At 41.3% G+C, this 27,154-nt stretch overlaps 2 protein-coding genes across 9 annotated transcripts in view; one reads left to right on the top strand and one right to left on the bottom strand.

Annotated features, from left to right (window-relative positions):
• RELCH (RAB11 binding and LisH domain, coiled-coil and HEAT repeat containing) overlaps positions 1 to 18,350 on the bottom strand; it is a 75,446-nt gene extending 57,096 nt beyond the window's left edge. For all 3 annotated transcript variants that reach the window (XM_066186714.1, XM_066186737.1, XM_066186719.1), the window contains exons 1-2: positions 17,646 to 18,350; positions 1,898 to 1,987 (exon numbers count right to left, since the gene is read on the bottom strand). In XM_066186714.1, coding sequence (XP_066042811.1) covers positions 1,898 to 1,987; positions 17,646 to 18,129 — 574 coding nt within the window. In that variant the 5' untranslated portion in view covers positions 18,130 to 18,350. The remainder of the gene's footprint in view (positions 1 to 1,897; positions 1,988 to 17,645) is intronic.
• A 256-nt stretch (positions 18,351 to 18,606) lies between these two features.
• PIGN (phosphatidylinositol glycan anchor biosynthesis class N) overlaps positions 18,607 to 27,154 on the top strand; it is a 99,183-nt gene continuing 90,635 nt past the window's right edge. For 4 of the 6 annotated variants that reach the window (XM_066186658.1, XM_066186701.1, XM_066186691.1 and 1 more), the window contains exon 1: positions 22,718 to 22,828. The gene's annotated coding sequence lies outside the window, so the exon portion shown is untranslated. Of the gene's footprint in view, positions 18,653 to 18,871; positions 19,244 to 22,717; positions 22,829 to 27,154 lie in introns of those variants that run through there. The other 2 variants (XM_066186665.1, XM_066186672.1) reach the window with 2 other exon arrangements.

Genomic DNA, 27,154 nt, shown 5'->3' with positions numbered 1-27,154 from the left:
TGTTGACATAAGTATTAATTTTGCACATTAAAAACTTACCAGTTTTAAAATTGCTCAGGAAGATGGCTTTAAACAGGACTGAGGCAAAATATTTTAAGCAATTATGACTGAACCAGAATTTTAAGTAAAACCAGAATATTTTAAAAAACTTCCAGTCTTTAAAAATATCCAGCAATAATATTCAGTCTTACTTTGTTCAAGTTCTTATGTTAAGAACTTTTTGAAAAACACCTCTAAAGGAACACAAAACTGTAAATATTCTGACAGACAATTTCCTCATCAATTACATATGACAGCAGACAATCACTATATTGTAATTATCAAAAATATTGATCAATTTTACTATTTCCTTAAACTTAATACTTAATTTTAGCCTATATTAATTTCATACTGAAAGTAACCTATGTTTTGTCAGAAGATTACTGGTTCTATTGGATGTCAATTCTGACTGGTCTGTATTTTCTATAAGCATCTCCAATCCAAGAGCTCCAAGCAAAAATCAAACCAGCTCTCTCAGTAACACTATTGCCAAGAAATACTGACTAGAACCAGGAAAAATCTACTAAGATAATGAAAATAAATACAATATTGAGATTTTGTTTGTTTCTTCCTTGCATTCCACGACACAATTCACAAATGCTTGGGCTCCTTAAACACAATTTATTTAGAAGATTAGTTTTGAAAGTCCTTGAAAAGGACTATGTATATTGAAAAAGAGAGTAGCTAGATAGTAATAAGAATCCAGAAGTTTCCATATAAATTGAAGAACAGTAAGTTCCTATAGGTCTAGATCAGAACACCAAAATATCTGGATTTGCTTTCTGTTTGTGAATTTAATCCAGTCCTTTAACTCTGCAACACTGGGCAGGTAAGAAAAAAGAGATTTTCCCACCATTTCAGACTGACCCAGAGATGAAATTTCAGAATGAAGATCTTTTACAGAAGGATCTATGTTTCATCAGCCTTTTCATTGCCTGGTGGTTCAGAGTAGAGACAATAGGGCGGAAGAGAAACATGGCAGCTTGCATTACCTCAAGTTTCGTAAAGCTTAAGTCACAGCATGGACAACTTCCATGAGCTCAGGATATTGAACAGTACTAACAGAGAAGAAGTAAACAGAGCTATGTAGCCATTTCTAGAGAGCTTTTATGGGTTTCTTTGTGGAAATTGTGAATAACTTAATATATTAACTTGGGAAAAAACCTGGACAGAGAAACATGGCTCACATGCAAAAGTGGTTGCTAAAGTAATTTCAAATATAAGAGAAGGTTCTGCCTTTGGTGATGTAACAGATCCTGAAATGAAAAGTACAAAAGGCTCAGAACAAAAGACAAAAAAAAGACACTTCTTTAAACCAATCTTATACAATGAAAGAGGAGAGAAGAGCAGTGCAATTAAGATTTGTAGCGAAGATGATTTATGGATCTGAGTAAATCCCAAATTTGCTCTGGATTTGGAAGTGCTTATTTGATCTCAATGAAAGCTATATTTAAGAGATGACTTGCAACAGACCTTTATGTCAGAAAGCCCTTACCCATGTACAGTCACAGCGCACTATGTAGAATAATTTAGTTTGTGTTTCAGCTTAACAGTAGCAGTCAGTAGGCAATATCAGGATACAGTTCTATTGTCAATGGCTGGGCACAATTTTTAAGTATACCGCATGTTTCTGCACTGGTGACATCTGGAATCATACATAAGTACACCTGCCTGAATATTTACAGTAATTACAGCAGAAGTGTCTAAAGGTTGATGCTATCATCAAGTAACTAGTTAAACCACCTCAGTGAAATCTTGTCACCTTCAGAAATGTTATTTAAATATACTTATGCTAGAAACAACAAGTTAAACAGTAAAATTAACATTCTGTGGTTCTTAAAACATGTAGAACACTTACCTGCTACTCTTTCATCCGTTTCTCTATTGCCATCATCAGAGTATCTTGCAAAATCTAAAGAATCAAGAGTACTGATGCTTCCAGCACGATCTTAAGGGGTAGAAAAAAAAAAAAAAAGATATCAGAAAGAATCTTGAAGAGCTGCCTGTCTTTTATAGAGAAAATCGAAACAGCATCTCATTTCAGAAACTATAAATTGGAGCCTACATGTTCTGCAAGACTCAAGTTTTATTGCATTTTCCGAAGGTCTGTAAGTGAAGAGTACATCACTAAAATTGAATCAAAAACGCAGCACTACAGCAATTCACTGAACGGACTGTAAGAGATTTTGGCTCCCCCTAAAAGATGGCATTTCTAGTCTGTCCACAGCAGATGAGGAGCAGTGCATTGTAGCACTTCCCCTTTTCCACAAGGGCCAGGGACTTGGGCTTGGACACACAGGTGAGAATGTAAAAGAAACCAAACTCTGGTGTCACAAGTTTCAAGTAGTTCCCATTTAACAGAAACCTGTAAGTGCCTTGGATACTCTACCTCCTTTTCCCATTTTTAGTATTTTAAGGCATGTCAACGTGACCAAATACTTTTTTACATCTCTCCTGATCTAGCTTTTAACTTCAGTACACACCCACTTAATTAACCTTTTCTAAGGAACACAGTACCTAACAAAAGCAAAAGAAGCACAGTTCACACTACTGCAGGTATAATATTAACACTCTACAATTAAATTCTTACTTTAAAAAGAAAAAATCAAGAAATTCAGCATAAAGTTTGGATCTGATCTTGACATTTTTCATGTCATGGGAATGGCAAAGAAAAAACCATCAACTAAAATGCAATTTTGATAAGTCCGTTGAAGCAGATATTCACCTTTATATTATAAAAATGCACAAATTACTTGGTAACAGAAATCAAATTGAACAGGTTCCTAGCACAATTGAACACACAGAAATTATATTAAGTACCTTAGTATCTTTCCTCTTCTTTTGAAATTAATTTCTATGTAGCACTTCAGAAATCATTTTAATTATATTAGAACTGTTGTCATATTAACGAAGAACAAACTCCACAGAGCTGTCAAAAAAACTCGTATCTGTCAGTGGAAATAGCAGCAATTTCATCACTTGTCAGTCAAACTCTGTCATGACTAACATCATTAAGTATTTAACCTCTCCTCCCATTCTGCATTATGTAAAAAAAGAAAAACAACCCCAAAAAAATTTCTATTAACGACTTTCTTTGTATATTTGTGCCTAAGTCATACTGTAAGGTCTTGTGACATTCTCTCTCCATATAGACCAGCACTGCACTCAACTAACACCTGAATTAAGCCTGATTAAAGCATTTACACTTAAAAGACACAGAGATACTAAAGTTACCAACTCTAGCTGAGTTCCACAACATCAGGACTTGCCTGAAAACCTGTTCCATGGACATAAGGTATATGACAGTATACAGTTTATATCTACCAAAGGGCTTCTTCCTGTTACAATCCTCTCTAATCCAAACAATGAAACAGGCTGTTGCTCCTCAGTGAGTCTCTACTCAGTCACTGGCTGTAAACATCATTGCTCATATGCAGGTTCCAGTCTTATCCTCTGCAATATTTTTAGACATTAGTCTGATTTAGTAATTCCCTGTAGGCTGTTCTATATAGCTTAGCAACACAGTACAAACTCTTCTTTTTACTGCATCTTTGGAAAATGGACCGTTGTGAGAATAAACCAGTGGGAATCACATTTGAAGAGATTAAGTTCAAAAGTAAACACTAATTTATGCACAGTATGAGAGTCTTTAGAGTTGACTTTTCAAAACACACAGCACCGTGATGACTAGGTATTGCTCCAACTTATTTCATTGGGAGCTACAAGATCATTTTTTGAAATCAAATTCAAGACAACATTCAAGTGGAGATATCAATGAAAAGCTCATGTTGAAGAGGAGTAACCAAGTCTCACATAGAGCATTGCTATGGCAAATGCAGAAATAAAACTGTTCGCTCCTGCAGTCTTAACAGGTTAACAGATCAATTTTCTAATTGATCTGTGAACAGAAGCAACGTAACACCAGAGAAACAATGCTCAAATTTTCAACTTAAGTCAACCACATTACAATTACTGAAGCATCCAAAGACATAAGCAACACAACCTTTTCTTTATAGGCTGGTTACGCACTTCAGAGGCTAAGGGTCTCCTCTGAAAACTGAAAAAACAAACCCAGGCATAAACCACAAACTTATTTGCCAAAGCCAAAAACTTCTTGCAAAAACCCCAAACCACCAAAACCCAGATGCCCATAAAAAAGCAGGGGGTAATCGCAATCTTTGTCAGGATTGAGACAACAGAAGCTATCTAAGAACACACCAGCAGCCGTGAATCCAACGACTCACAAAATTAGTTCTACAACCTTAATGGTCCTACAGGAACAAGCAACACCAAGGCGGTTTACCATTTCAACACTCAGAAGTTGCCTTATTGCACCAGCCCTGCACACACAGCAGCAATTTACAGGGCTGAAACTTGTACATTCACCATTCAGACTTTGCTTTACCATTACAGTGTTCATAACAAAAGCAAACATCCGGCCTCCTTTTCATACAGGCCGACGCCGTGAAGATGCACAAACAGCTGGATTCAGATTGACAAAACCAACGAAGATCTGCTAAGGAACAGCAGCCTCACGGCCTTTTTCCTGTTGCCATTAATTCACCCTGCCAGGAATGCTGATTACAGCACTCCACGCCCACTAGCACATCCCCGAACCCCAGATGTGCCATTATCAGCAGAGCTGTGGCACGCTGGCGCTGCCGGGCAGCGCCCATAGGGAAGAGCAGCAGGCCTGTGCCATCGCCTCACCCGCCCAAAATGTCACCCGGGGCAACTGTGACTGTGGCCTTGCTACTTACCACTGTCTCTGCAGGCAGTCATCTGCAGAGCTTTAACTCCTAAAACTAATGCCATTGTCTGCAAAATCACGGAGTACCACCTTATAACCTCCTATTTTACACTTCCATGAAGGATGCACCTGCTCCGTGAAGGATCAAGGGGTGTAAAAGGCACCTCCCTGCTGGCAGCACAACAGCCTCATCTGTTAGGAAAATGGGCAGGGCTGTTGGAAGGAAAGGAATCAAAGGGAAGGGCTGTGCTCAGTCACACAGCTCACCTGAGGAATGTGAAACATCATCATTTGTTTGAACTACAAATAGTTGTACTCCAGGACACTGAGTGGAAGCGTTTCAACTACAGAATTCAGAAAAGAGAACTATTTTCTGAACTGAAAGGGGAAAAGAAAAAAAAGAAATCATCTTTTTAGAGGAAAACACATACTCAATTAAAAAAAAAAAAAATTCTAGTCCCAAGTGATTTGGCAAAGAGTATCAAAGCAAGTTCTTGTGGAGAAACCACTGAAAAGGAGAGGTACACTTTGGCAGAAATCTGCTTCTTTCCCAGAAAGAAACCCAATCTGCCACAGCAGCGGGAACCCATTTTGCTGTCTTGGTATGTGCATTCTTATCAACAGTCTCCTGTGCACGGATTTTAGCTTCTTTCTCTGAATTAAAGCACTTTATAATTAGCAATTCCCTTTAGCTAAAAGCTTTCCTAGTGAATACTGGCAAAATAATTGCTATCAGCTTCATGTTTCAGAAACGGTAAAAGCAAAGTAACAAGAACAATTCTGACAAGCAGGTATAGACGACTGCAGAACACGCATCACCTCAATATGGAACAAGAGAGTGTCACAGGGCACAGAGAAGCAGTGAAGTAGTTTCTTAGGGTTTTCATAATTCATACTAGAGAAATGCCAGGAGACATATTGGTATAGTAAAGGAGAGCCTGTGCAGAGTTCTTGTCTCTTACCTTTACCACTGGAAAAGGATGAGCAAAATCAGAATGCCAAGATTCATGTACTCAAAGATAAGATCTTTAATCCATTTGTTAAAAAAAGCAATGCATTTAATTTCATTTGTGAAGTTAAAAATTGGGTTGAACATCACATTTTACTTATTACCTTATAGTGTTTAAAAACATTGCTTCATTCCAGAGGAAAGGAATTTTAATTCTTTTCTTATTCCCAGAACTGGCACCAGATGACATGCAAATTTCTGCTAACAGCTCGTGTTCCCATGGCATACATTCAGCTCCCCCTGAAAGTTGAGCATAACTACCAAAGTAGGAAAATGTAAGGAACTCTCAAAGTGATACATCCCCCTCCACTGACATATATAATATGAAAAAGGTTATGTTTCATTCACTCCGATGATAAAAAGAGATTATTTTTACCAGTTTACCTAAAGGACACCAAGAAGGATCATATTAGCCATATTTTCATGTTAGCCATGTTGTCATATTATGTGCATGAAGCAGAAATAAAGTTGCAGTCTTCTACAAAATCTCATTAAATAATCTTTACACACGCATGACACTATAAATCAGCTAAAAGCATAGACAAATTAAGTGCCATTACTTATTGATAGGAAGGCTCAAGAAAAAATATTTTAAAAATTAATGTTTTAGAAGCATTTGAATTTACTTTGCAAACATCCAAATAGATTTTAAAAATTACTAGTTGATAAAGCAGCCCAGTTGCCACATTTCCTCTAACATCACAGGAAATCACATCATCATGTACTAACAGTTTATCAAATGGAACATATGAAGACCCAGAAATCCACAATTTTTCCTTGAAATTCAAAGAGAAGAAATGATACTATGCTTGTACATGACAGATTCACTTTGCTAATTAAATGTTCGCTTGTACTGAAAAATATCAGTAACCCTGAAACGAGACTATTGCCATATTTTAAACTGCTGAGTGAAGTAGCTGACTAACCACATTTTACTCTGATTGGAGAAATAACTGGCCACTGGAAGCCAGGTTTTGATTAGCATACAAATGGAACTGAAAGTGAATCCTCCCCAGTCAGGATCAGAGCAGCTTCCCACTGGATATTGCACATACTAGGACAATACATTTCCCAGTTCAAGCCAGGCTTTACATCAATTATATGGTTATATGGAAGAGGAAACAGCTGTAGGCAGAAAGCTCACACATATCACAGGGAGATATAACCTTTTCAGGTTTTGTTTTTTTTTTTTTTTTTTTTTTTTTTGAGATAGTAAAGGTCTGGATAATAACTTATACCTACAATGCTATTTCAGGGCCTTCAGGTGGACCCCAACATCCACCCTCACACATTACTATTCAGAGAAGAAAAAAACCCATGACTTTGCATTAAAAAAAACCCCCAAAACAAATCAAAAGAGCACTCTTTGAATACATTCTCCCCAACTGCTTAATACAATTGTCTTTGGCATTCACCGTAGCATTATCAAACAGGAACACAGCATAAGCATGGAAAAAACAGTAAAGAACATTGCTTATGCTACTGGATACTACAAAGATTTATATCGAGAACTCTGAATATTCATCCAAGCACTGTTCTGCTTCCAGATGCACAGAATTTTTATTTCATTTAATCTTTTTCTTTTACTTTAGACAGAGTTAAAATGTTTTAACATTAGTGTTGGAGTTATCCTACAAGCAACTTAATTCACCAGTAATAATTTAATTTGATAATAATACACTCTCTTCACTAAATTAAATTTTCACTACACAGGATTTCACTAGGGGCAAACATTAAACAAGGCCTGCCAGTTGTCAGGTACATCCCCACTCAGAAGCCATCTCAGGTTAATGCCTTCTAGCTTATCCTGAATAAAACTAGACATTGAGAGTTACATAAGTGAATGACTGAGGCTATCAAAAACTATTCCTTAGCATCACCATCTTGATGGCTACTTCTAGATAAGAAAAAAACCAATACGACTCCAGAATACAATTCTCTACAGCAATAGAAATAAGTTGTACTTCATTTATGAACTGGGCACTGAAAATCTGTTTCGTAGAGCAAAAGTATTAAAATAGGGAATTGCTATGGTTTGAATTTATTATGAACTAAACCCCAAAACAAACCAGGATAATGTGACCAACAAATATGCTACACCTTAACACACAGCAGTAAATTAGACTCCAAAAATTATGAACTATCATACAAAGGAAGTTGTTGGGGATTATAAATGTCAGAAAAGCAGGCAATTGCAGCTGTATGTGGAAAAAAAACCTCCTACTTACTCTGAGATACTCTTTCAGATCTCTGCAAAGTGAGAAGCTATAAAAGCCCCCAATGTTTTTTGATCAACAAGCCATGGATTATTACTAAGACAAGCTTTAAAATAACCATATAGTTCCATGAAACTTTAGAAAACACACACAGGTTTTTCCTTATGAGCTGTGCTATTCCTATGAGTTAAGCTGTCCTCCCTCCCAATATACACATAAACCCTTTCTTGCACGGAAGAACCTCTGATGGAAAATTCTCCATCCAAAAGAAAATAATGTCATGAAGAGATCAAAGTCAAAACTTTAAGGTATCTGCAAATCAAAGGTCAGAAAAAAATTTCACAGACATCTGGAAAGGACAACAGTATCCATATTTAATAAGGTATAGTTAATCTTTACTTTTAGGACACTCAACCTAATTTTTAAATGCAAAGATACAGGCAAATTAGCAAGCACTCTGATAACAGATCCAAACTGAGAAGCTTCTATGAAAATTACTCAGGTCTGACGCTTTTTTCCTTCCTTCCCTGTGCTACAGATAGAAATAAAAGAACTATTGAAATTCGGACCTAAGGAAATGCAGATGTATAAACACACATTTTAGGTCTATTTCTGCTGGCAGTAAGAAAGTCTGCAAGTGAGGTATTTTACCTACCTTAAAAATTCCAGACCTAGAGTAGGAAATTACAGACCTAGCCAGTAGGGTCATGCAGCAGATGGCCTGTTCTTTTCTAGAGCTACTGGTCTGAAAAACCACGTCCTTGAATAACTTGTATTTTCAGCTATCCTGCACAGTACCACAGGCACAAAACAGCAGAAGCCAAAAAAACGGGATGGAGGTTAGTTGGGAAAAAGAATAAATTTCCTCTTGTGTTTCTTTGTACGTGCTGAAGCCCCATATTAGTACTGAACCACACACATGCATGTGCAAATAAACCAAACTGTGAGAAACAGAGAGAGCATGTGTGATAGAAAATGTGGGATAAGAAGTGTAGATAAAACCCAAGGAGTTTTAATGAAGTCTTGTCCATATTAAATCAATCAGGCATCATTAACTCTTTAATAAGTGATCATCAATTCAGTTTCTATTTGTGACTATCTTATATAGCAGCTGAAACAGATACGTTGTGCAGTTAAACTACTTAATTCCCCATAAATAAAACTGCAAATTTATTTTAACTGTACCACATTTCATAAGACATCTCTGGAGCAACATTACTTTGAAAACTATTAGAAGTCTGGTGCATTTAAAATTTCTGCTATGTTTCAACTTGTTCCAGGCTTACTGATGCTGGATCTCTCAGCAAAGCAAACTTGATCCGCTGCAGCTGACATGTGATCCAGCATACAACCTTGACAGTAGAAACAGACTTACATAACAACTTTTTAAACCAACTTGTAGAGTAAATTTTAGCAGATCAACATATTCCACATTGCCATGGTAACTTGGGGATGGAACAAAAAGCCTTAAATTAATTCATTGCATCAGGGACTAAACTGTAAGCACCTGACCTACCAACCTTGCTTTGCAACTCAAGTGCCTCTTAGTTGGTAAGCTCTGAAAAGACTTCAGACTCTCATCAAAAGAAAAGAAAACTTAGTTACGTAAAGCTACTAGAATAAAATTAACTTCCAAGCTGTCAGAACAATCTATTTACTAATTACCTAGAACAGACATTCAGTACTAGTCCATGATGGGCAATCCCAACCAGATTGAAAACAGATGATCAATACACTCACCTACTTCATATTAATAGCAAGTTATGAAAAAAAAAAATCATAGGAAGCATATGAGGATAAACCCCTCAAGCTGGTTAGAGAAAACTAACCTATGCTTGCTGGCCAAGAACAGGAAAAAAAAACCCCAAACCAACAAAATCCCACCAAACAACCACAACAAAAGCCCCAATCACCAGATACGTAAACCAAATATTTTGCAGACGCATCGGAATAAAAATGAATTACTCTCACTCCCATGACAGACACACTGCAGAAGCTCATCAGAAAGATGAAATTACAAGTAGAAAATAGATAAGATTGTGCACCCGAGCACAGAAATAGCACTCTCACAGAACTGGGTTATGATACAGATGCACCTGGGCTGATCTCCTGGAGAGATATACCAAACGCAGGCTGCTTTTGGAGAGAGGCTTACTGCATAGACACTCCCAGGCAGCATCCAAATTAGTTGAGTGTGAAAGAATTAAGTCAGCCTTGCACAAAGCCATTTGGATGCTGCTGCAGTGAACACTGAGGTCCAGAGGGGTGTGACCTTAGGAAAAGCATCAAACCCAGCCTGACCCCTACAGGTGTGCAAGGAGTAGCTCAAGTTGCAGTGCTCCTGAGCAAGCAGACCTTCCCAAAACAGAACAGCTAAGGGCAAAGCATGGCACGGAGGTACTTCTTCCAGCTCATGACCCCAGCTGGCTTTAGCAGAAATCAGAAAGCATCACCAGCATCAAATTAACTCCATATGCTTGATGCTGCAGGACTGCATTGTCCAAAATTGTCCAAAATTAACTTGCACCACAAGGATTTTTCTATTTGTCACAGCAAACCAGCTTTCTGTTAAAGGCTAACATCAGGCAAAATTGTATCAATTTAGTCTTAAATGGTTGCCCTTGCTGAAGGACTACTCCAAGTGTATGGATAATATCTATCTTTATTCTCAAGCACTGTATTGCCTCAAGGGCTCTTTTTGTATTTAGATTTCAGTAAGTTCTCATTTGCCCACTTTCTACATTTACCTTATGACAGCAGTAAATTTTCCAGTTAAAACTTAATTCGAGTCCATGTGGTTTCTGGAGAATTTACCAAAAAAACCTAGCAAAAGGACACCAAAGCATTTCTCCTGTAAGAAAAGGCTGAGAGAGATGAAGCTGTTCAGCTTGGAGAGAGGGCTCAGGAGAAATCTTATGATGCGTATAAAAAATTGAAGGGAGGGCACAAAGAGGACAGAGCCAGTGGTGACCTGTGACAGACCACAGACAGTGTGCACAAACTGAAACACAGAAGGTTCCTTTGGAACATCAGGAAACACTTGTAATGTAAGGTTGAGCACTGGCACAGATTGCCCAGAGAGGTGATGGAGTGTCTGTCTCCTGGAGATACGTAAAAGGCCATCTGATCATGATCCTGGGAAACCAGCTGTAGGTCACAGTAGCTCTGCCTGAGCAAGAGGTTAGACCAGATGATCACCAGAGGTCCCTTACCACCTCAACTATGCTGTGATTACTTTTGCCACGGTTTCTCTTACTCTAAAAGTTTCTTTCAAATGACAAAACAGCCCATAGCTTTCTCTCTCCTCTAACATCAAAGAGGATGAAAAAGTACTTGTTATATAAATATGAAATGCTTATTCTGTGACTTTTTACATAACAGTATTTTCTTCAATTCAACAACAAAGTAATCAGCTGCATCACTATCATGCAGAGTTATATTGCAGGAAGGGAGCAAGAAAATAGCCTCTACCCTACAGTGTACTGAAAGAAAGAGCTCACTATTTCTCAAAAGCTTTTTCAACTTTGCCTGTCTTAAAAAAAAAAAAAAAAAAAAAAGTTAGTTTTTTTAACTATTTGTCCAACACACTCAATATACTTAGTGGCATGTCTCATGCATTCACGTAATAAATAAATAAATATATAAGGCCTACAACCTTTACTGAATTACTCAATGTTTTAGCCTGTGCTAGAGGACATTTCAACTCAGTTTCCCGAGCCTACAACTTTACAATACTCTAGAAAACCAAATACAAGTAACACCTTGAAGACAAGAGTAGTCAGTTTGAACCCAGCAGTATAAGGTTTCAGGATATACCTTTTCATTAAAAGAAAGACTTCTCATGCTGTATTTTAGAACGCTCCATAGATATAAGTCCCCTAACTCAGATTTTGTAAAAAATCTCAGCTAAGCTGGGAAGTGTAAGAACACCCTGAAAAATATTTTTCCCATATTTTCACTAATTCTGTGTTTATAGAACACAGAAGTCCAGTATTTACAAATTTTCAATTAGAAGAGATGGACTGCACACAGATCACCTTTCAACATAGCTGATATCAGTATCTACTTGATAATAACTTGCTTGCAAATACTAGACAAATCTTTTTTATCAGGTAGTGGAAGTTATGTAAAATTTTCAGCAAGCATTCTCTCAGCTGGACAGAGTTTATGAGTCACATCTTCAGTTAAGAAAAAGGTAATTCTCAGAGGGAAGAAAAGCTACAGGAAATTTGATATAACTTACACAGAATTGAAATTACATATGGGAGAACTTAGAAAAATTGCCAGTGGTTGGATCTGAAATGCAAAGCTCTAGCTCAACATTCTAATTTTCTTCTTTCCACCTACCCAAAACCCAAAAAACCAATCTCCTCTTTCCCTAACAGCAAAACTGTCAGAAGGATGGTGTGCTGCTTCAGCACAAATCCAGCTTGTTTTGCTGAAGCTTTCAGCCACAGGATGGTTAAACTGACACATAACTGAACTAGCTACAGTGCCTATATGGAGAGGTTCATTTATGCTTTCCCCAACATCAGAAAGTTACAGGAACTCTGGCACAAGAACAGAAGTCAGGACAAAAGCAATTAAATTCCCCATCTCATAGCTCTGAGGATCCTAAAAGAACCACAACATGCACTAAGTTACGACAGAGGAAAATGCAAGCAGTCATCATAGTCACTTGCTACTCGGTGGATAACTTGATATTTACCTGCCTAGTAATAGAGGCTTCTACTCCTCCTGTGTCCACAACTGTCATGCTTATCCTGCCACCTCATCTTGTTACTTCTTTGTGTAGTTACAGACTTATGGGGACTAACCTGTCTCCTGAACAATCTACCATTACATCCCAAATCAGCCCAACACAGACATCAGCCAAAGCTTAGACTCATCCAACAGGGACAGCTTCCAGCAGACCCAGTTTTAGTCATCTGACAAGACCAACAGTTGCAAAAGCCTTATAACATAAGCAGCTTGTAAGCTACAAAGTGCACATTACTGAAAACCTCTCAGAAACACCAGTGTCAGTAAAATGGAGTGCATTTAAAGTGGTCACAGCAGAAAAAGTTCACCTGGCTTCTCTATCAGTAAAGCCAATATCGGAGCACTACCAAGCCTCTCAGGTTTCTTCCAGGCATCACTCTTTTCTGGCAGGTTTGAAGCAAACTCTGCCTTCTTTTCTTTCAGCATTACATACAAACCTCAACTCTTTCAAATGTTTTCTGTATTTAATTAGAAGTGACAACAATCAACCTTTCCCATCTGTTGATCACCAGCAGCTTTGATTACCTAATTATCAGCACCTTTCCATCCCGTCCTTTCTCAGGGGAGCACATATTCCAAATCAGGTGGTAAAACCACTCTCCTAAATTGCCAGTCTACCTCCCATTATCTGCAGACACAGCCAACAGGAGTAGGTATTTTTGCTTGCTTTCATAAAGTAACAAGCCAAAGACTTGAGCTGACAACACCAAAACATCTAGCAAGTAGTCATTAGAACAAAAAAATTCTTTGCCATCCTCTCAATTTCCTGTCTTATTTAGACTGCAGTTTAAGCTGAGGTATAATGAACTGTTTGGAAGTAGCCCTGTTCTGTCATATTTTCACTCAGAAGAAAAGTCTGTTGAAACACCAGTCGTGGCAAAGCCCCGCACAGAATTATAACATTTGCGATTCAGGATTGAGAAGAGCTGTTACCAAGACATCCCCTGCAAAGGTAGAATCTGTATACTCTTCCCACTTGGCTTTTTCCAGTAGGATCCATCTGAATTTCAAAGGCTACAAGCAAAAGGAGCCATGGATTACAATATTCCACACCAGTTCCCCCAAAAAAGCCCCAAAGGAAAATCAAACACCCCAAACCATAAACAAAGCCAGGAACTTACTATGAAGAAGCAGCAATACTGTATACATTTGTACTCATGGATTAGTTTAATATAACTGGAATCAAATCCCCAGGAAGTTATAAACAATGTTATTACGGCAATAACTAGAAAAAATTATCTCCTGAAAACCACAAATGTAACATAAGTGCTCAAACCCCTTATGATTTCCATTAAAGCTATTTCAAATTTTGGGAATGTTGTGCTTTTGCAGCAATAAAGAAAAAAATAAGTGACAAATTTTAAGACTAACACTAGGCCTCCCAGTATAAGCTGCATTCCTTCAGGAAAGTGCATTCATCAAATACAGCCTCCAAAGGGCATCATATCAATCACATTAAAAAGTTTTCTTCACCCACTATGCACAAGCTTGAATTATGGTCACGCGTGGTAAATAAACACATTTGTGGTCCAGGAACACATATGAGACATTAGAGTCACAATTCTATTTCTAAATTTTGAGTGTCTCAACTTGGACTGTACCTTCTTATGCAAAAATGATAGGGACAAAAATTTATATTTAATGCATACGTGGTGACTAAAGCCTTGCAAAAGACCTGGAATACAGTAAGAAGGAGAGGCTTCCAAACCATAGTGCACCATAGTGCTCACATGAGTAACATTAGAAAAGTAGTATCAAAATGCTCTAGCAGACATGAGGCTACTGCTATTGAAACCAATGGAAGCTCTCTGAAGTTTGGGAACAGCTAGCTGAGACACAGGACATAAAGGATGACTGTACACAGGTGCTGGGCACCCAAAGGAATAATGTTACCTCCTCCACAGCATGAATTTGCTTCAAACGAGAAAAACAAAGTTGCTAGACACAAGATGTATTTCCACATTTTTCATTACAATATCTCTTAATCTCAGTTTGTAGATGTGATATTGCTGCTTCTGGAAAAAGGAAGGGTGTTTTTGCAAAGAAGTAAGAAATCCCAGTCATCTGACTGTCATTTGCTGTTGCAACCAAGCGCTCTGAAGCACGGCTCAAAGACAAAACGGTTCTAAGTCACTCGCTGACCACATGATGCTGGTTGTTTAAACCCGATGACACTTCAGCAAAATCTTTTAGTAACAATCTTTGAAGACGAAGAGGAGAAGTAATACCACACTAAAATAAATTCCAGCACACACTCAGAGTTTAGCCTGGTACTTCTCAGAGTCCTTTTAGGCAATGAACACTTGTACTGAAATTCTCCCATTCTGTACAGCACGGAGAGTACGAAAGCTTTCTATTCCTCAGTGGAAATCCTCAGGCAGCATTCCAAACATACTTCACATTCAATAAGAATTGCCAGTCATACTTCTTCTGCATCCACTCCAATTATGAAAAATCTCAGAATAAAGCCAGAGAAATTAATCTAACTTGGGGGTTGGGAGAAGCAGGTACAAAGCTAGCACTGAGAAGAAATTCAGACTTCAGAAATCAATAGAATTTTTTTTTAATGATGTTATGAATGTTTTTTCACTGAAGCATAAAATTCACATGACCTTGAAATGGCAATCGTGCCAAATTGCACTACTTTCTACATCAATAGTTTCTATTGAGAAAACTAGCAGTTTATTCTCAAATACCTTTGGGCATGTTAAAGCAAGAGAAGGCACATGCACAACTCTCTTACAAAGGCAGGTACAACAGACTGGATCTCTCAACAGAACTGGACATTTTGACTGAATTAGAAAACTGTTGAGACTTAATTCTTGGATCTGAGCTATAGCTCAGTCACCTACCTAAATGAAGTAATAGCAGATGCTTAGGAAAAAAGTGAGGGAACTCTTCCAAAGACCATGATTTTCAGCCCATCAGAGTCTTCTGCAATCTACTTTTTAGTATTTGGAAAATGATATAACTATGGAGGCATGAGACCACCAGATCTTGTACAATCAGAATCAGCCTGAACAGCATTGTCACACTTGCTAACTCAATGCTAGACTCCAGACTGCAAGGAAGTCTGATGGCACTAAGTTAAAAAAGCTACTTGAGCTACATAAAAATATTTCTCTATTGTTCTGCATCTGCCACCTTTCAATGTCACTTAATGTGAAGTGCCTTTTGAATCACTGTTGAGACAAGAAAATACTTTAAAATGCACTCCCTAACCTACTGTAGATATCAGACTTCAAGACACACCTTTAGCATAAGGTCTAGCATAGTATTTAATTTTAGTGCTTCAGTACTATTAAACTTGTCCAAACTAAATGTTAGTCCCCCCTTCTCTCTCTTCCCACTGCTATGGCTCCCTCCCTCCTTTTTTTAATAGGGACATCCCACACGCATCTACCAATTAGCAGGTCAGCAAAATAATTATTAAGATGTTCTTACGTAAGTGTACATTACTCTAAGACTGCAAGAGTTTTGGTTTTTTTTTTAACATGCATAACACCACAGCTACACAGGCTGCTGTTTTTCTAATTCTGGAGTATGGGCAGATTCAATAACTGGAAACAACGTATTATGTTAATAAAGAAAAGAGAATATTTAATCAATCAGATTGACTGGAATCCCCAAGGAAGGAGCTTGGGGATGAAACAGAAATTTTTATCAGTCCAAAGCCCTGAAGCACAAGTTTTTCCAACATACATTAATCGTATCATGAAGAAGACCACACTGAAGCTCTCAGTTGGACAAAGAGAAATAGGAAATTCTAATTATTCATAAACAAGACAAGCAGAACAAAAACAACACAGCAGGAATTTTTTAAAAGATCTTGAAATCCACTAACAAATTGGAGTTTAGATGTCTCTATTATCCCAGCCATCCAGATGCCACCAGTTATTTCCAAACTTAATGGTAACTTTGTGTCTTTGCAACATCAGAAGTTCTTAAAAGAAACGAAAATATAGGACTATTCACAAAATGCCTTTAGGTACCTTGGTAAACACATAATTAAATCTTTCACCCGTCTGCTACCCACAATTCTTTTCAATGCCTTCCCACGAGTTCATTAAGTTCTCAAAAGACAGGCGGCTGGTCAGCTTCTCTTTCCCAAGCCCCTTCCACAGGCTACCTCCTTTGTAGGACCCTACCCGTCTTGACAGCAACACTGACAAAACACACAAGTGATTTTATTCTAAGCCATGTGCGCTACTTTTAAAACTCAAAAGCTTTTAAGGCCAGCTATGTGACAACTGTCCCAACACCTGCACTCTTTTTGCTCCCTGAACTTGTACCAACCAACTTAGTATATTTCCTGTTCCCCGTCTCCTTGGTTAGCCAAAGATTACAGACACTTGGTAAACATGGTAGCGTTAATTATAGGAAGCATTGTATTAGTTGTGCAAGACCTGTGAAACTCAGACCTATCTTTACATGTACCAGCAGAAATAAAACCCTGGCTCCTTATACCCCATTCCTGACAGTTTTTAGACTTTAAATGCGGCACTCACGGCTCAACATCCCACTCTTTCTCCTCGCACCGTACGACTTATCTCTTGGCAATGAGCACTAAAGACACTGCTGAAAATTATTCCTTCCACATTCGGCAAACACCCGTGACGTCCACAGAAATACCGAAGCTCGATCAAAATACACCTGTGGGACCGGGATAACACCGGTTCCGGCAGCCCAGTTCCCCAGCCCGGGCTGCCCCGCTCCTACAGCCTCCTCCATTCCCGCGCAGGTTGGAGAGAGCAAGGAATGACTGGAACAAGGAGCGGTGCCAAACGCCTTTCCCGGCCGCCCCGCGACACCGAGAGCCACCTCAGCCCCGGGTTCCCGCCGGCGGCTGCCCCGAAGCAGGGTCACTTACTGAGCTGCCCGGCTCCGGGCTCCCTGCCGCCGGCTCCCCCGAGCCCACTGCTGCCGCCCAGGCTGCCCAGGGCCCCGCCGGCGGGCGGCGTGCCACTCTGCCGCTCGAAGTTGCCCGGGTTGGAGAAGAAATCGCGGAGCCGGGGCAGCTCTCGGCCGCTCTCCAGCAGCTCCGTGTGCAGCTCCAGCGCCGTCAGCAGGAACTGGTCCCGCAGCAGCTGCGCCGCTATCGCGTCCATCGGCACTCGCGGCAGCTCCGCTGCCCCCGCGGCGGCATCGCCCGGCGCCGCCGTCCGCAGACCCGGCAGCTCCTCGGGGCTCCCCGCCGCCGGCTCCGGCTGCTGCTGCGGGTACGCCGGCCCGCCCGGCTCGGTGCTGCTGCTGCTGCCGCCGCCGGGCCGGGCCTCCTCAGGCTCGTCCTCCTCCGAGTCGCTGAGAAAGGGGTTCACACTGCCGCCCCCGCCCGCCGCCGCCGCCGCCGCCATCTTACAGCCCGGCGCGGCGCGACCGCTGCCGGGGCGCTACCGCGGCAAAGCCTGCGCGGAGACGCCGCCGCAGACACCCCTCCTGGCGGGGCCGGGGCCCGAGCCGCTGCCGGACCCCCGCGATGGTGTCGACGATGTTGACGATGCCGCTGTTGCTGCAGGCGCTGCCGCCACCTGCGGCCACAGCAACTCCCGGCCGCCGCCTCCTCGGCGGTCTCCCACCCGCCCTGCTGCCGCTTCCGGATCCCCGCTCGCGCGAGAGTTCCCGCGGCCAACCGCGAGCGGCGCCCCGGCACGCGGCCCCGCCCCCTCCGGCCCCCGCCCCCCGCGCAGGGCGGGGCCCGAGGGTGGGACAGACGCTGAGGGGCGTGACCACAGCCAGGGGGCGTGGCTTTGGGGCACACCCACGGCGGGGCGGGGCCGGGGAAAAGGGCGGGGACTCGTGACGACCCCGCGTTGGGGCGGGGCCGGGCGCGGACGGGCGGAAGCGGAAGTGGCCGTGGGTCGCGGAGGGGGAAGAGGAGTGAGTCCTGGCGCTTCCCGCGGGGAGGGGGTGGGGGATCCTGAGGCTGCGGCCCCGGGAAGGGGGGTGGGCACGGGCTGCGTCTCCCTGCTTCCACAGAGCTTGGTCCGCTCTGCAGCTCCCACGGCGGCCGCCCGGCCCATAGAGCCTCACGGCGCTGCGGGGACGGGAGGGAAGCGGGGCTCGGCCGCACAACCCGGGCTGGGGGCTCAGACCTTGGCCGGGTTGCGTTGACTGGGTCAGGGAAGGGCTTCCCGGGGAAAGCAGCGCCCTACGAGGGCCCCCGGGCAGATGGACTGCCGAAGGAGGTGGTGGAGTCACTGTCCCTGGAGGTGTTTAAGGAAAGACTGGACACTCGGTGCCATGGTCTAGGTGACATGGGGGTGTTCGTTCATGGGCTGGACTCGATGTCATCATCTCAGAGGCCTTTTCCAGCCAAGGTGGTTCTGGGACTCTGCGTTCCTAGTGGGCGTATGAACCATCCCCCAGCGTCAGGTGTCAGGGCACAAGCACAGGTGGATTGTAAGTTGGGGGCCTCTGGAAGAAGGGTCAAGCAACTGAGGACGACTACAGGGATGTTGTAAAGTTAAGGTGAGAGAAAATTAGAAGGGCCAAAACCCATCTAGAACTTAATCTGACTGCTGTAAAAGGACAACAAAATCTTTTTGCAGACACATCAGCAGCTAAAAGAGAGCTAAGGAGAGTGTTTATCCTTTGTGGAATAAAAGGGGAAACAGCGGTAAAGGATGAGGAAAAGGCTGTGGTAAAAAATGTCTTATTTCTATCCCTCTTTAATGACAAAGCCAGTTGCCCTCATGATGTACAGCCCCATGCCAGATGTAGGGAACAGGGAGTAGAATGGTACTCCCCTTGGGTCGGAGGGCTCATCTGCCGGAAGGTGAGGAGGCTCTGCAGAGGGGTCTGGATAAGTTGCGTCAGGCAGTGCTACAGGCTGCAGGAAAAGTGTCTGGAAGCTGGCCCAGCAGAAAAGGGCCTGGGTGTGCTGATTGCTAGTTGCCTGAAGATGAGCCAGCAGTGTGCCCAGGTGGCCAGGAAGGCAAATGACATCCTGGCCTGTATCAGCAGTAGTGTGGCCAGCAGGACCAGGACAGTGATCATCCCCCTGTACTTGGCACTGGTGAAGCTGCGCCTTGACTCCTGTGTCCAGTTCTGGGCCCCTCACTCCAAGAAGGACATTGAGGGGCTGGAGCGTGTCCAAAGAAGGGCAACAGAGCTTGTGAGGGGTCTGGAGCACAAGTTTTATGAGGAATGGCTGAGGGAGCTGGGTCGTTTAGCCTGGAGAAAAGGAAGTTTAGGGAGGACCTTCCTGTTCCCTACAACCACCTGAAAGGAGGCTGTAGCAAGATGGAGGTTGGCCTCTTCTCCCAGGTAACAGGTGATAGGAGGAAAAGAAATGACCTCAAGTTGTGCTATTAAATTTTTTCCTAAGATGCGTAAGATTGGATATTAGTAAAAATTTATTCACTGCAAGGGTAGTCAGGCATTGGAACAGGCTGCCCAGGGAAGTGGTGGGATCACCATCCCTAGAAATATCCAAAAGACATGCGAATGTGGTACTTGGGAATGTGTTTTAGCAGTGGGCTTGGCAGTGCTGGGTTAACAATTGGAGTAATGACCTTTGAGGTCCTTTCCAACCTTAACAACGTTACGAGTGCATGAAGTTGTGCGTCTGGAAGTGTGAAGTTATCACTTTTAAACAGATAATGCAAAGTGGTTACTTTGTGTCTTACCTGGCAAAAAACTTGAAGCCAGAGTGTAGCAGCAGACCGTGTGTTCTACTGAAGGAAGTTCAGCTAGAAACTATGCAAAGCAGGGCCAGAAATGGTTTCTGTTTCATTTCTTTGAAAATGTTCTTCCGTTCTCACCGGTGGAAGCTCTGTGTAAAGCTGATCCACTAGGACCTGTGTATTGGGGCTGAACTCTTGGTAATAGAATAATGTAAATGTTTAGCAGTGTCGTGGAGATCTAAAAGCACTCTTGAGTACTCCATTCACGTGGTGGTGTGCTGTGAAAGACTGTGCTTTCCAGTTTGGAATTTGCATAACTTTTCCGTAAATTTTATACTCAATTTAGTGTTCTGTCCTATAATAAACCTTGGGTTTTATTACTGCTGTATTGGTTGCTGTTGTTGATACACAAAAAGGAGCCTGAGTGGCAGAGCATGAACCGATTGTAGCACAAAGTAAGATAGCAGCGTGTTGAAAATGCTTTAAAATTCCAGTGAGATCACAATAAAAATAGGGACAAAACATTTTTCTGTTGCTGCGGTGGAATTGAGAACCTTTAAAGAAACCTTCTGGTTTTTCCTTTCCTTTTTGGAGAGTTTAGGGCGTGTTCGGAGTGGATTTGCCGGGAGCTGGGTCTGGGGCTTTGCCGCCTTTGGGAAGGAGGGAAGGCGCTGCCGGGGTCCTGCAGCGGCCTCTGGTGGCGACGTGTGGGTACTGCAGCGCCTGTAAAAGTGTTCCGCCGCCTCAGTGCTTTGAAAGAGGTTTGCTTGGAGTTGTGAAAGTAAATTAAATATTGGCAGATGTCACGCAATTGCGCCAAAATAATTTATGGATGGCCGGGAAAAAGCCAACTTCGCTGAAATGTGTATTCCAGGATTGAAGAATGTAGGTAGAAGAATGTGCTTGTAACAATATGCTTTAAAACAGTTTCTTATGTGCCAAAGGGGTATTGTTTTGAGAAACCAGAGAAGAAAACCTGATCGTGTAATGCCTCAGAGGATGTGTGAGGCAGAAAAAGCTGCATGAGTTCTGGAAATGGAGCATTATGTAGGTCTGCTTGAGGCAGACAGCTGCAAGTTAATTATTCAGTAGTCATTCTGAGAGAGGCAGATTGTTCATCAAACTGCTTTGTCTCTTACTGGAGTTGCTGTCTCCTTCTAACTTTAAAAGGATTTGAGTTCTGTGTCTGAAGAGCAACATATCTAAGTACATCTTGGGAAGCTATGAGTACAAAATACATCGTCTTGTATAAAAAAAAAATCGGAAGAGTTTTATTTGGAGGAGGTGTTTTTTTCAGTCTATGTGTGTTTTGTTTCATGAACTTTTAAATTTATGGTCCTTGAGATGAAAAATGACTAGAAAAAACCCCAGACTATGCTCTTACTGTGTTGATTTTGGTAGGAGTGTTAAATCCTGAGTTAATGCCTGAGAATTTAATAAACATATGGCCAGTTTCAGGTTCCCTCTGTTCTTTGGTGAAGTCATGGGTGTGTAAAGTTCTTTCTTTCTGCACTGCTCTGGTGCAGCACCAGCCATTCTCACAGCTGGTGAACGCACAAGCTTTAAGGGGGTTTCTGTTTCAGCTTCCCCAGACAAGGTTAATTTCATTCAAAGATGTTAATTCTATTAGGTACATACTGGGGCTTTTTTTCCTGTGCTGAATACTTGAAGTGTATGAATTACTGCGTTCTAGTGGGTCCTACAAGGAAGTAGGGTAGCTTTTTTTTCACCTGATTGGGATCCCAATTAAGGCACTGGGAACAAAATAATGGAGAACTATCTGAAGCAAATCTGGTTTCGACTTTAAAATAATGCTGATCTGTGAGTTCTACCAACTCTTGATTAAGTTTTCTTTCTAAAACCGAGCTGCCTGAAAGAATCTTTGTCTACATATGTTTATTGAAAGCTAACTTTTGCCTCCTTTCAAAAGAAATTTGAAGGTAATTATGACTTTTGTTTGCTTTCAGACCTTAAAAATGATTTTTGGTGCTTTGTTAACTCTAAGCTCTAAAATATTTCGATATTTTGCAGGAGACAAATAATGCAAATGTTGAGACTCATAATGTTGGTAGCTTGTGCTTAAAGACGTCTGCCATGTCTCTGAAGTTGTATCTGTCCATTCTAGTTTCAAGGGAATGTTTTTTAATGAGAACAGCCTGTATAAGTTGTTAAAGGTTACTCGTGTCTTACATTCAGATGTAGCTTTGTAGGAGAAGGGAATATGGGTGACCTCACCCCTGATAAGTAACAGCTGTTTTAATTAATACAGTCTCACCCCTGATGAGTAACAGCTATATCCAATGAGGATGAGTGATAAAAGAGGAGTTTAGCTGGTAAGGGGAGGATCATCATGAAAGAGAAACTTTGAGGAGCATAAAGGAGAGAATCATGAAGCAGGGTCCTAGGCAGAGAGAATCACTGCTGCAAGGTCAGTCTGGGTCTGTAGTTGGAGCCTGTTGTTGGAACCTGCAGTCATAGTCTAGCTAGGTAAAAGCCTGCAGTCAGAGTCTGCAAACTAATACATGCAGTCACAGTTTAGCAAGAAATAACCAGCAGTCAGAGGCTGTAAGGGAAACCTACAGCAGGAGCTTGCTGCAGCCAGAGTCAGTGAATAGTTGGAGTTAAGATGACTAAGCTGTAAAGAGGAATAAACCAGGACCCTTTTTTGTGCTGTGTTTAACAAGAAGTCGGTGTCTTGGCTCATTTTTACCCTCTAATAAGAGGGCTTCTGCTATACAGCTTTACCCAGAGAAACTTACTTTATGAAGGGTTTGTTAAATTGGGATTTTAAGTAAAGGTAGTATCGCAGTGTGAAGGGGCACTTGGAAATACTTTCAGTGTCACCCACCATGTGATAATGAGCCATGAAATCGGATGAAGACCTGAGTTAAATAAAACAACCTGCCAAAATCCCTTTGAATTCAAATTTGGCTGTTTTTCTACCTCCATAAGTAATGTTTTGAAGTGTTACTGTAAACACTGGGTATTAGGAAGCCTACCATTAAAAAAAAAAGAGATCAAACACACTAAGAGCCTAAGGAGTATTTTAGAGAACTTGTTCAGGCTTTATGATGTGTTTTTTTATGGTTTTGAGAGAATGAATATGCAAGGAAAAATTGCTGTTACAATTGAGTGAGGAAATATAAATTATGAATCAAAGATGTGACCTTTTATGGCACTGCAAACACTTGAATATTGCTTCACTTGGGCCTTGTTCACCAGAGCCTGGAAGATGGAGCATGTTGTCTGGATCGTAGGGTGCCCAGAAAGGTATTGCAGAGGCTGAGATGGGTGTCTTACCCTGCCTCACCGTGGTGAGGGACAGTGGAGATAGGGAAGGGAAGCTGCTTTGTGCTTTTGTTGTCCCCTTCACATTATTTCTCTTCAATTTAGGATTTACACAGTTTTGGAAAAAAAATTTCCATTTTTTTTTGTGTTTTTTCCTTATATGGCCTGCTGACTACAACTGGTGTGAGGTGCAGACTTCAAAGAATGAAGGAGTCTGAGGATGTGCTTTGAACATGCTAAATTGGGTCTTTTGTTGGGAGGAGATGGCATCTTGTCCTGCTAACAACACAGAAATTTGTGTTGGGAACTAAACTACAGCAAAGTCATCTTTATTCTTCTTGTTGCTTTTTTTTTTTTTTTTTTTTTTTTTTTTTTTAATCCCCACTTGAGGTTATTATCAACGGAGTTTTTTCTCTAGAATGCTTAACTCTATCCAGTTGTACACCTGGCTCTGCCCGTCCAAGGAAGAAATTTGGCTTGGGAATAAGTGAGCAGAGGAGGACAGGACATCTCTTTGCAGCTGCACTGGCTTGGTTTTTCTTGCAGTATTTATAACTGTGAAAGCCTCTTATTCGGCTAACTGCTACCCCCCTGACAGCTGTTTCTGTGTAAAATACCTGATAAAATGTATTTGCCTTGCTGGTCCCAAATATTTTGGAAAACATGCCTTTAGTTACAAACAAGTTTCTATAGGTGGCAGGGTACAAGTGAATAACTGATGTGCAGATCACCTCAAATATGAGAACTGGAGAATTATTGCTCATCTGTATTCTCCAGGTTTGTGGGTTTCTTCCTAGCAGTTTTTAGTTTGTCTTCTGAGCTCTTTTTTTCTCTACAGTGAATCTGTTGCTGTTTATTTGCTGGAAGAGTTTGAGTGCTGGGGAGGTTGCGTTTTAAATCAGCAGTTCCCCGTATTGCAAAGAAGCAGAATACCGACTGTTTTCAGGAATAATTTTCTGTCTCCATTAGTTATTAGAGTGAGTCAGCAGCTGAAAAATAAAGGTGTCTTATACAAATGAAAAGTGGCTTGGCTTTGTAATAAAAACAAATATAAGCTCAGAGGGCTTCAGCAGAAGGTGTTTGCAAGTTGATGTATTGTAAATGCTGATGAATGTTAACTACTTGCTATGTCGAGGCTGATGTAGGAGCACAGAGAGCTTTGTTTTAAAGTGGATGCCAGTATTTCAGGCTGCAGTAATTGATAAGTTCAGTGAGTTTTGAGTCCTATGGGAGCTTAGGGAAATGCTTACTTTGTGAACAGCTTGCAAGTATGACTGCTGGTGGAGAGAGAGTTAAAGAGAAGGTGATTCCTTTGCAAAAAGATTTCTTACTGGGCCTCAAAGTATGCTTGCGCAAATACTCTGTATACTTATATTACGACTTGATGCTCTTTTCAAGGCGGTCAACTCATCCTTTTTAGCGTCTTTCTACGCTTTCCAACTTGGCTGCTGCAATTCTTCGAAAATTTGAGGGGTGGGGATTCCCGGGTTCTGGGTGTGTCGCGGTGCCGGGCGCGGGGCAGGACCCTGGAGAGCGCCCGGCGGTGCCCCCTCCGCAGCCTCCGGGCTGTGCCCACCCCTGGGCTGGGCCATGCGGCTCCCGCTGGGATTGTCTCCTGCTCTGTGCTCCCCTCAGGCCTTACATGAGGTTTTGTTCTCAATGGGGAACTTAACTTGCCTCTGTCTGTGTCAGTTTTGCTGGGAATGGAAGTTCGGCAGGTAACGATATATAAAATGTAGATTATGCTGGCCAGTTGTGTAGTATTCAGCTACACGTTATAGTCAGCTTGCTAGCATAACTAAGTAGTATTTTTGAACCGAAAAAGTTCTGATTTTTTTTTTTTTTAAGAAAAAAACCCCAATTTTTGAAAAAATGGAAAACTACAAATTGATTATTTGACTTCTTTATGCCTTTTTTTGAAAGTATTACTATATGCATGGAAGGTTGTGGGCTTTTTTCTTTTTGCAAACTGAAGCTATTGGTAAATTTGCAGAGCCTTATGTATAAGATTCAACAGGTGTGCTTGTTACTAAATGACGTTATTCTTGTTTGTTTGTAGTGGTTGCTCTCAAATGTGCAACTTGTGACTTAATAGAAGAAAAACAATTTCTGCCGACTTTTTAAAACCTTCCTTATTCATACTGGCTTCTGTAGAACTTACGTCAAGCACTGTTTGTTTTGGGTTTTGTTGTTAAAGGGTATTTTTTTCCTCTGTGTGTATCTATAATACATTTGCAAACTAGTTTTGCAAATATGCAGCTAAAAGTTGGGGTTTTTTTCCATCCTCATCCCTGTGTGTTCACATTAATATTTGTTGTTTGACTTTAAAGTCTGATCCTTGCCCCTTTATTTGTTAAAGGGCAGAACTGTCATGCTTGTATTGGTACTTCTGCTTTGTTTTGTAGTTTTATTGCAAATGGATTTAAAAATCCCTCAGGGGGCCTTCAGCCTTGGTTTGTGAGGGAGGACTCCAGTAAGACAGGAGACTACTGTGGCAAGCTGTCTTCCATGTGCTCCTATTCTCTTAAGTGCCGCTTGTCCCTTGACCCTGACCTGTGAAATCTGGGAGGGTTGTTTTATTAGATACTGTCAGGCTGAAGTTCTTTCCCCAAAAGTGTCCCGTAAAACTTTTAATATGAAGAATCTGTCTACAACATCTTCAAGCAAGTTAAGAAAAAAAACAGTGATGGGAAATCCCCCCTTTTTTGTTGTTTGTTTTATTCAAGAATGCAGAAATCTGAGGAAATCTGCTACTTTTGGTGGTACGAAAAAGAATCAAAAAGTCCACACTGAGATAAGTGTATTTATACATACACAGTATAACAGATGTTTGAAGAAGACTTGCTGGTAGGTAGAGTATTGCTGAATGACTTATAAATCAAGAAATTTGCAAGAGAATTTGTAGATACCTCCTGAGCCCAGGCACAGGTCCTCCAAATGCTGTCACACAGAGAAATAATTCACAGCAGGATTAGTCAGGATTTCTCCTTGTTGGGTTTTGGTTTTTTTTGAAATTTTAGCTGCATGCATCCTGAGTAGATGTAATGCTGAGTTTCTACTCCATGTTTTGCCTCCACTTGGCTAACAAGTGGTACCGAAAGGTGGTGCTCTTGTTTTCTCTTTCAAGCCTCGAAACGGTAATTGTTTCTTAATGAAGTGCTCTTATTCTCTTTATCACAGCTATCCCGTTGTCGGTGTTGTTCTCAGGTATGTTTATTTATTTTTTTTTTTCCCTGGGAAACTTGTGGATACAGTTTCCCATGTTTAGGGATAATTCAGAGAAAACTGCATAGACTGACGCTGGGGTGACTGATTTGCAGTATGTTCAAGTATTGGAACACTTGATGTTTCATTGATGCTTTGCCGGCCATAGTCAAATTACTCCCTGAAAAATTCTAGCAAAAGAGACTTCTCTAGGCAGGCAGAGTAATTTTGATTATCAAGTGATGTTAAGAAGAGAATTAAG

Source organism: Chamaea fasciata, unplaced genomic scaffold (assembly GCF_029207755.1).
Source record: "Chamaea fasciata isolate MVZ Bird 193981 ecotype frontalis unplaced genomic scaffold, bChaFas1.0.hap1 SCAF_1, whole genome shotgun sequence".
Lineage (NCBI taxonomy): Eukaryota > Metazoa > Chordata > Aves > Passeriformes > Sylviidae > Chamaea > Chamaea fasciata.
The sequence above is the reverse complement of the archived record's forward strand: the minus strand, read 5'-3'. Positions and strand labels throughout refer to the sequence as shown.